The following is a 9,929-nucleotide window of genomic DNA, read 5'->3' as shown; positions in this document are numbered from 1 at the left end:
TATAGAATAACGCTATAATTTCTCGAATGCTAATTCTTAGCCAAAATTCTATGTGTATGTTAAATATAATGGAAACTATTTTCTAAATATTGTACTGCAGAGCGTTCAACAACTTGTATAATCTTGTTAATACTCTTGGGATTATAACTATTATATACAACTCGAGATTTATATTCTTGTATATACTCTTGCTAATGCTCGAGCTAATACTCTTGTATATAACATTAAAAAAATGATTGATGACCATGCATAATCGATAATACCCTAAGAGATGAGCCAATGTGTGAACTGATTTGTCGATATTATCTAATAATGTATTCTCACGATGAGTTTTATGCGCGAATGAATTAATTGTAAGTGAAAAAAGTAATGAATGAATGTGTAATGAATTAAGCTGGAACGATTTAATCGTTAATCGTGGAATGTGTAATCCTACATAAAGACCATCGGAAGTATTTTTAGGCACGTGATGCAAACCCAAGGTTGTACGATATAGATAAAACAATATAAGCAGGTTGAAGGTACGCGACCAGACCATAGGCTGAAGACACTAAAATGACTAAAACCACCCACCAAACTAATTTAGAAGCGACCTGCATGTATGGACATTAAATATATATATTATTACCAAAATGATGCAGAATTTTTAAGCGGGGTGATATCTAGTTTCTAGAATGTATTCAGTGTATGGTATCATGACAAAATACCCATAAGTCCGTCCGTAATGCATTCGATATTTTAACCAATTATGTTAAAGTAACATTTGCTATTGCATCTAATAATACCCTGTTAATACTGGGGCCCGTTGTCAGAAACAAAATTGGTCTTAACATTAGTCATAACATTAACTTCCACTCGAAAACCGTTGACAGAAACATCGCAAAGTTACGAGAATAAAAAATCCTCGGAAATTTCCTCCTAACATTACGAGAGCCCAGACCCTCTCGTAACTTTAATATTAAGATGAAAATAATACAGTTACACTCAGAATTACAATTACAGTGATAGTATATTATATATTAATGAGTAAAATGTGTGTTTTTCTTGAAAAACACGTCGAAAGCATTAATTATCTACCGTTCGTAAACCAAAACAATACATTTACAAATGACGTATGGCATTTGTTCTCTAGTTTTAAAGGTTTTCCACGCTTGCCACGACTCTCACGTCTCGCGTTACAGCGTCTTACAGTGTGAGAGTTTGTCTTGTTGTGCAGAATAAATTTATGACCACGTCGTTTTTCATCAAATATTATTTATATGTAGTTAGCCATAATAATATGCATAAATTAGTGTGATGTACAATAAATGTGTATGAATTTGAATTTTGTGATCGATTCTCATCCAATCAGCAGCCTTGTGATGAAGTTCCTGTTATCGTAAGTTTTCTAATAGCTGCGATGTGTTTCTGTCAACGCTCCTATCGTACATTAACATTAGTCGTAAGTGTTATCTTAGCATTAACTTTACGATGTTCCTGACAACGGGCCCCTGGTGTATAATCTGTAACAGTATAGCATATTTATTTTTTGGTATAAACATAACTATGTATTGCATTAAAAGATTACAGTTAAAATTCTCAATCGCTGCTCCTAATGTCGTGTGTTTGTTGGTAATTTCGTTTCTTAGTTACGTTTTTAGGAGATAGTTAATTATTTACTTTGGTTAATTTATCCGGTATACACATGCATTTTATAATATGCATAAACGACAAATTAAATATGAAGAAAGCAGCAACGTGCGAAGGTTTGCCGTGCTTAAATATACATGCGTGCTGGGATAATTGTTAGCGTGGTTCAAAAAGCACGCATTGTTTGGCAGCTGGCATTTCCGTGCTTGTTTTGTTTATAGCCGGTCACCGCAGTTGAAATTTGTCACGGGATGTGAACGTACATGCACCTGTTTTTATCATTTTCCAGGCGGTTGAAGCAATGAAAGAATGAGATGATAGTTTCAACCGCAATCAATCGGTAAAGAGATATATTTACCAGTGGAGAAGCAGAAAGGCGAAGAAGAAACTCCAAGGAATGCCATACGTTGCCTCAAACATTATTTTCTAAACAGTAAAGCTACATCTGTAAGGATGCCAAAATCCAGCAAGCGAACCGTTTGCCATGTGCTTTTAGCGAGTGTAGTGTTCTTCCTTTGCACGCGGCTGTCCGTTGCTCAGGTAACCGGGGAGCCAACAGATGCAGCCGCGGAGACTGTCTCAAACAGGCCCGATGTTTTGGCTTGCTGCGCGGCCGCCAAGTGTGCCGGCGTTTTGCCAGCTGAAGATTTGCACATACGACCCGATTTGTTCAGCGCGAGAGGCACTAATTAACTCTTTGGCGATCCATATTTCGACAAGGCTGTGACATGTTTTGCGGATGCAGGGATCACTCTAGTTGCTGCCGGTCGCGGGGGTCGCCCACGAATGTGTCAAGTACTGTGACTTATCGCTGTTGGTACCAAAGCAGGAGTGTATAACCGAGTTTGATAAGATCAAATTGTGTTTTGAGGAGAATTACGAGATTCTTCCTGGACCACCGATCAACATTGCCGCGAGTAACATCACTGGGTTCTCGGCTATGATATCCTGGGACAAGCCAGCGAGGCTGGCGAGTAGCGTGACGTCATACAGTATCTCTTATAAAGATATTCTTCGCAGCCCGACGTCCGTACACAGCTGAACGCGTACGTCATCGTTCACAATGTCACCTCGCCTCACGCACTTGCAGGGCTGGCCGGCGACTCCCTTCACAAGGTGTACATGATCGCTTACAATGCACACAGGCAGCAGCCTACCGTCCGATATCCTACAATTCGCACACAGGAGCTTCAGCCGTAGCGGCAACAACACGATTCCTTTCAACTCCTCTCCTGCCGGTGGAACATTCGGGAGAAATCCCGGTCCTGCCAGAGCGAAATCGACGTACACCCCCATTGACGCGCCTCCACAACGTCTCCGCGTGCTGCATCCAACGCGCAACGTGTCCGCGAGGTGTCACCACTTGTGCAGCTACGACGCTACGGCTAGCGAGATCAGTAGGATCCGGGCGCTGTGTGCTGACGACCTGGACACTCTCTTCGAGTGTTGGTCGGACGGCAGAGATCACCGGCAGTGCTGCCGCGACCGCGGATGGTGACGCGCTGCGTGAGGCGTGCGGCGCGAACGTCTGCACAACATTCACCGCCAGCGCTGCAATAACGTCAGCGCCGACATCCTGCAGTGCTTCGAGGAGGGACTCGACATACTGCCGAAGGCGGCCGAGCGCGTTCGCGTCGAAGAGCTCAACTCACCTGGCTGCAGCTGGCGTGGAACCCTGCGCGGGACAGCCCGGAACATCACCCAGTACAACGTGTTCCATTACCATGGCAACTCGGCCACGCAGCCGGACAGTGGCGCCTTCATGTACGTGACGATTCCGCCGGTCACCACGTCGTACATGTTTACGGGGTTGCAGCCGGGACAGATGTACGTGCTGCACGTACAGTCCATGAACGCACACGGCACGAGCCTACCGTCGTACGCTCTGGAGGTTTGGACGCCGCCGTTGGAGGACAGTGACCACAATCTATCGCCCAGGCGGCTGCAGTTAATCGATGCTGGCGTTGGTAATTTGACAGTGACATGGCAGCCACCCATCAAGCAACTACCTGTCCACTACATCGTCCGCTACAAGCAAGTTAGTCTTCAGCCTTCTAGTAACGTCTCCGCGTTGAACGACACCGCCTGGTATCAAGTGAAGCTAGCCGGTTACAGAACGAACCTGACCATCGACAATCTCGACCAGGACACCAAGTACGACATATACGTATCAGCGATAAATTCCGAACAGCGCGTAGCCGATTCGCCGCACATTCTGTCCCGTACGATAGCCAAGAAATCACCGCGCGTGCGAATCGTCGCCATCTTGCAAACAGGAGCGAGTGTTCAGCGACAATCCGGGTTCGGTGCTGCAAGTGGCCGAGTACACTCGCGTCGAGCTGCGTTGTCGTAGTTGGGCGACACCCGTCGCAAATGTCACGCTGTTGCACAACAACGCGACACTCATGCAGGCCGTCGATAGCGTCATCCTGCCGATTCTTCTACGCCGGCACGACATCGGAAACTGAAGTGCTACGCCGACAACGGCGTGCGCCACGAAGGCACGCCAATTTACCGTCCGCGTGATATCGGGCCCGAGGTTAGTTCCGTTAAGGAGCAAGTGGCGAAGAGCATAGGTGAACTGGGAGGCTAAAGTGCATCATATCAGTGTTCCCGCCCGCGCCCGACGGGCTTTCATATGGAGTATCAGAGCAAGGTTTCGCCTCGCTGGCAGCGCGTTAGGGACGATGACCGCAGACACGTCGCTCTGCGATCCACCGATGTGCCCTACCAGCAGAACTTCGAGCTGCGAATACGGGCAGTTCAAGACGTCGACCTCGGTCTCTACCGATGCGTAGACGTGACGGGAAAGAATTCGGCCTCCGTCTATTTATCCGTTGACGATGCGACGCCGGCGCCGGCAAAGGACCCGAGAAACTTCCAGCAGTGTTGCAGAGAACTAGGCATCCACGTCAACTGCATCCCGGCCTGCTCGTACGACTGGTGGCTATCGCCGAGCGAGCTTCCCCGGGACGTGCTCGAGGGATGCCTCTCCGGCGACGACAACTTCAACCTCGTAAAGCTGGTAACGTGCGCTGCAGACGGAAAGAACCACGAACCGTGTTGCGCGCGGAAGGGCGTTCCCGACTCGTGCCTCCCCTTCTGCCGTGGCGCGATTCCCGTCGAACACCACCGATTCAGGCACTGTCTCGTATACTACGAGAAGATGGCGACGTGCATGAAGGAGGGGAATTCCGTGCTGCCCGGTCCGCCGACGCAGTTGATCGCGAGCCGGTGCAGACAACATGGTGCGCCTGCACTGGGACGCGCCTCTCCACGGCTACAACTCGGACAGAGTGACCTTCTATCAGGTGCTCTACCGCATGGTGGGCGATGCAGAGTTCACGCGACTACCGAGGAACATCACGTCGCCGAGTTGGAGCGTCTCCGGTTGAAGCCGTCCACGCAGTTTCGAGTTCATGGTGCAAGCCGGCAACGAGGACGGCCTCAGCCAGCCATCCGCCGTCATCCAGGTAGCAACAGGCACGGACACCATACCCGAGAAGCCGCGCCGCAGCCGCGGTAATCCGCACTGGGTCATGCAGCTCGCCGTCGGTCTCGTCGTCGGCGCTATCGTCATCATCGTTATCGTCGCCGCCGTGCTGTTCCTGCTGCGGCGGCAGCGGCGTGCGAAGGAGAGCGCCGGATCGGTCACCTTCGAGAACCCTGGCTACGACAAGAACGCGGACGAGTCGGCGGAGAACGGTGGTCATGGTAACGGAAACGCAGACGGTTGGTTCCGTCCCGAGCTCACGACGGGCACGACCGACGACGAGGCAGTCATTGTCGAGAATTCGTATCCGGTCGATCGTCGCAACCAATCGCCGGCGCGCAAAACGATCACGTGTACGAATCGGTGGACGCCACCGCGAAACAAGATGGCGACGAACTTGCAGCGGGTGATGTGTCTAAAGCGTGAATATTTTTTATTTGAAGCTGGCGTGCGCTATCGCAGGTTTTTCTTCCGAGTGATGTGTACGAAAGATTTCGCATAATTTTAGGCTTGCTTGGACAATCACGCGACGAGATCGAATGTTGTTAACGAGATGGTGATGATCATTTTCGCGTAACGTGAGTGACAGCGGCTCTGCATCTCACCGATATCTCCGTGCTAGTTCGATCCAGATTCTCTGTGTGACGTGCGTGCACTGCTAAGTAGAACCCTGAAATCTATAGATCCCTTAGATCTATATAAATGGTCTCTCCGTATTGCTCAGTGATATCCATGATACAGTTTGTCGTGACGTGAGGAAATGGAGGCGGCAAATGTGAGAGATTTACAGAAACTCTACAAGGAAAATATATTGCTAATTATCTTCATGCAAGTAGGCCAGCGTCTTTTTCCTTAGTTTATTATAAATTATAAAACTTACATTCCAGAATGTAGTGAATAAGAGAAAGAAAAGACAACAATAGTTTCGGCATGCTTGATATAGTTGTTTGTTGTTGAAATGTAGTTTACTGTATTGATGGTTTTTAATTGATGTTTAATCGATGTGATTGTGTAATGTAAAATGTTGTTAATTACGTTTAATAATGAGGTTGATCACGCAACTATAACGCTAGCTGCTTGTTTTGGGAAAGTTGAAATGTAGCCGACTTATAAGTGAATTACGGAAAAGTATAGAATAACGCTATAATTTCTCGAATGCTAATTCTTAGCCAAAATTCTACGTGTATGTTAAATATAATGGAAACTATTTTCTAAATATGTACTGCAGAGCGTTCAACTACTTGTATAATCTTGTTATACTCTTGGGATTATAACTATTATATACAACTCGAGATTTATATCTTGTATATACTCTTGCTAATGCTCGAGCTAATACTCTTGTATATAACATTAAAAAAATGATTGATGACCATGCATACGATAATACGCCTAAGAGATGAGCCATTGTGTGAACTGATTTGTCGATATTATCTAATAATGTATTCTCACGATGAGTTTTATGCGCGAATGAATTTTCGGAATGAAACTTATTTATTGCGGTGAATATGCTGGAACGATTTAATCGTTAATCGTGGAATGTGTAATCCTACATAAAGACCATCGAAGTATTTTTAGGCACGTAATGCAAACCAAGGTTGTACGATATAGATAAATCAATATAAGCAGGTTGAAAGTACGCGACCAGACCATAGGCTGAAGCCACTAAAAGGACTAAAACCCCCCACCAAACTAATTTAGAAGCGACCTGCATGTATGGACATTAAATATATATATTGTTACCAAAATGATGCAGAATTTTTAAGCTGGTTGATATCTAGTTTCTTAGAATGTATTCAGTGTATGGTATATGACAAAATACGCCATACGTCCGTCCGTAATGCATTCGATATTTTAACCAATTATATTAAAGTACAATTGCTATTGCATCTAATAATACTGATGTATAATCGTAACAGTATAGCGTATTTATTTTTTGGTATAAACATAACTATGTATTGCATTAAAAGATTACAGTTAAAATTCTCAATCCCTGCCTCTTAATGTCGTGTGTTTGTTGGTAATTTCGTTTCTTAGTTACTTTTTAGGAGATAGTTAATGATTTACTTTTGTTAATTTATCCGGTATACACATGCATTTTATAATATGCATAAACGACAAATTAAATATGAAGAAAGCAGCAACGTACGTGGGTTTGCCGTGCTTAAAATTATATATATGCGTGCTGGGATGATATACTTACGCCTGAAGTTCGTTTAGTACATTGTATGTTGTATATGTATGTCTATCAATCTCTCTCTTTCTCTCTCTCTCTCTCTCTCTCTCTCTCTCTATATATATTATATCATATATAATATATATATATATATATATATATATATAATATTTATATATATATAATATATATGTGTGTGTGTGTGTGGTGTGTGGTGTGTGTGTGCGCGTGTGTGGTGTGTTGGCCGTGTGCGTGTGCGCATGCGTGCGTGTGCGTGTGCGTGTGGCGTGTGCGTGTGCGTGTGCGTGTGTGCGCGCGCGTGTGTGTGTGTGTGTGTGTGTGCCCATGAGTGTGCGTACATGCCGGTGCGTGCGTACGTGCGAGCGCGTGTTCGTAGTACGTTGACGTGTCCGTACGTTGTGCTTCGTGTGTGTTACTGTTGCGTTGTTTTTCGTATATGCTCGTGTGCATTGCATAATAGTAGGGGCGAAGGCTTCTTGCACATTACTGCGCGCCTGCACTGATTCAGTGACTCACTTCATCGGGGTTGTAAGCACCATGCAGCTGTTGCGTGTCAGGAACAGTTGCACTCGCCACTCACATCTCAAGGCCGAACCTAGACCGCGCTCGGAAATTTTCATCTAAAAACTCGCAATTTTCCGTTCGTTATAATCTAGAATGCCGTGCGTACTTGCATGCTTCCCAAAAACATCTTAATAACTCGTTTTTACCAAGACGCAGTGATCGGCAATGCTTACGATACTTTCCATGCTGCTTGTGATGTACTATTAGTGGATTTCCCAGTTATTTCCTTCGGGGGGAAGGGGGGGGGGTACTATTTCTGAGGTTATTATAGGTCAGCCTCTTAAACCACTGTCTGAGAGAAAAATAACGACTGATATATGAAATCGGATTTCAACTCATCTGATAGTGAGTGGGTTTCTCAATTAGGTACATGTACGCGAGGCAGAAATAGAGGTCGTCGATTCCATATACATATATGTATATCAATAATTTTTGGCGGCTCACAGCGTTCTGTATAGACCGTAACTTGGTGCATATAGCGATTTGTGAATTTAGCTATATATTAAACGTGAATATTTAATGGCTTGGACGGGGCAAGTTCGTTTTTAGGTGGCAATAGTCAGATGAAACTACGGTGGGAACGTAGCTAGAATTATTCATGTATTTAGAGGTCACTCTTTAATCTCTATTATACATTTTATTTTATATCGTTAATGAAGTTTTATATCGATCATGAGCGATACGTATGAAGATATACTATAGCAAACAATAATATAAATAATAATGTAAACGATTGAAATGAGAAATAATTCATATTTCTGATTTTCATTCGATTTCATAAGACGCTTACGGGGCTATGATTAAATATCTATATTCGCGTAAAACCGCGTACCACGTTTGGTCACAATATTTCACTCACTCGAATGGCGACGAACTTGCAGCGGGTGATATGTCTAAAGCGTGAATATTTTTTATTTGAAACTGGCGTGCGCTATCGCAGGTTTTCCTTCCGAGTGATGTGTTCGAAAGATTTCGCATAACTTTTAGGTTTGTTTGGACAATCACGCGGACGAGATCGAATCTTATTAACGAGATGGTGATGATCTTTTCCGCGTACGTGAGTGACAGCGGCTCTGCATCTCACCGATATCTCCGTGCTAGTTCGATACAGATTCTCTGTGTGACGTGCGTGCACTGCTAAGTAGAATCCCTGAAATCTATAGATCCCTTAGATCTATATAAATGGTCTCTCCGTATTGCTCAGTGATATCCATGATACAGTTGTCGTGACGTGAGGAAATGGGGGCGCAAATGTGAGAGATTTGCAGAATCTCTACCAGGAAGATATATTGCCAATTTACTTCATGCAAGTAAGGCTACGTCGTTTTCCTTAGTTTATTGTAAATTATAGACTTACATATCCAGAATGTAGTGAGAAAGAAAACAACTAGTTTCGGCATGCTTGATATAGTTGCTTGTTGTTGAAACGTAGTTTACTGTATTGAAGGTTTTTAATTGATGTTTTAATCGATGTGATTATGATAATGTAAAATGTTGTTATATACGTTTAATAATGAGGTTGATCACGCAACTATAACGCTACGTGCTTGTTTTGAGGAAAGTTGAAATGCAGCCGACTTATAAGTGAATTACGGAAAAGTATGGAATAACGCTATAATTTCTCGAATGCTAATTCGTAGCCAAAATTCGACGTGTATGTTAAATATAATGAAAACTATTTTCTAAATATTGCACTGCAGAGCGTTCAACTACTTGTATAATCTTGTTAATACTCTTGGGAGTATAACTATTATATACAACTGAACTCGAGATTAATACTCTTGTATATACTCTTGCTAACCATAACAAAATGATTGATGACCATGCATAATCGATAACACCCTAAGAGATGAGCCAATGTGTAAACTGATTTGTCGATATTATCCAATAATCTATTCTCACGATGAGTTTTATGCGCGAATGAATTTTCGGAATGAAACTTATTTATTGCGGTGAATATGCTGGAACGATTTAATCGTTAATCGTGGAATGTGTAATCCTATATAAAGACCATCGGATGTATTTTTAGGCACGTGATGCAAACCCAAG

The 9,929-nt window shown here is 44.0% G+C and overlaps 2 protein-coding genes across 2 annotated transcripts in view; both read left to right on the top strand.

Annotated features, from left to right (window-relative positions):
- Nucleotides 1-2,082: 2,082 nt before the first annotated feature.
- LOC106805749 lies at nucleotides 2,083-3,991 on the top strand. Its single transcript, XM_014807464.1, has 3 exons — nucleotides 2,083-2,169; nucleotides 2,459-2,599; nucleotides 3,179-3,991. Exons 1-3 carry the CDS (start codon nucleotides 2,083-2,085, stop codon nucleotides 3,980-3,982), a joined length of 1,032 nt encoding a protein of 343 aa, XP_014662950.1. The 3' UTR covers nucleotides 3,983-3,991.
- Nucleotides 3,992-4,254: 263 nt separating this feature from the next.
- LOC106805747 (Ig-like and fibronectin type-III domain-containing protein 2) overlaps nucleotides 4,255-9,929 on the top strand; it is a 13,640-nt gene continuing 7,965 nt past the window's right edge. Inside the window, exons 1-2 of the mRNA XM_014807463.1 lie at nucleotides 4,255-5,152; nucleotides 5,253-5,528. Of these exons, the coding sequence (XP_014662949.1) occupies nucleotides 4,268-5,152; nucleotides 5,253-5,528 (1,161 nt within the window). The 5' untranslated portion in view covers nucleotides 4,255-4,267. The remainder of the gene's footprint in view (nucleotides 5,153-5,252; nucleotides 5,529-9,929) is intronic.

This window comes from Priapulus caudatus, unplaced genomic scaffold, assembly GCF_000485595.1.
Source record: "Priapulus caudatus unplaced genomic scaffold, Priapulus_caudatus-5.0.1 Scaffold126, whole genome shotgun sequence".
Taxonomy (NCBI): Eukaryota; Metazoa; Priapulida; class Priapulimorpha; order Priapulimorphida; family Priapulidae; genus Priapulus; species Priapulus caudatus.
This window is presented reverse-complemented; position numbering and strand designations above follow the sequence as displayed.

What these genes read in the sequence shown, in the direction of transcription:
- LOC106805749 (XM_014807464.1), top strand. Translation starts at nt 2,083, where the DNA reads ATGCCAAAATCCAGCAAGCGAACCGTTTGCCATGTGCTTTTAGCGAGT. An exon ending in CGCGGCTGTCCGTTGCTCAG is followed by an intron (nt 2,170 to 2,458) that starts GTAACCGGGGAG and finishes GTACCAAAGCAG; the next exon opens with GAGTGTATAACCGAGTTTGA. An exon ending in GGGACAAGCCAGCGAGGCTG is followed by an intron (nt 2,600 to 3,178) that starts GCGAGTAGCGTG and finishes ATTCACCGCCAG; the next exon opens with CGCTGCAATAACGTCAGCGC.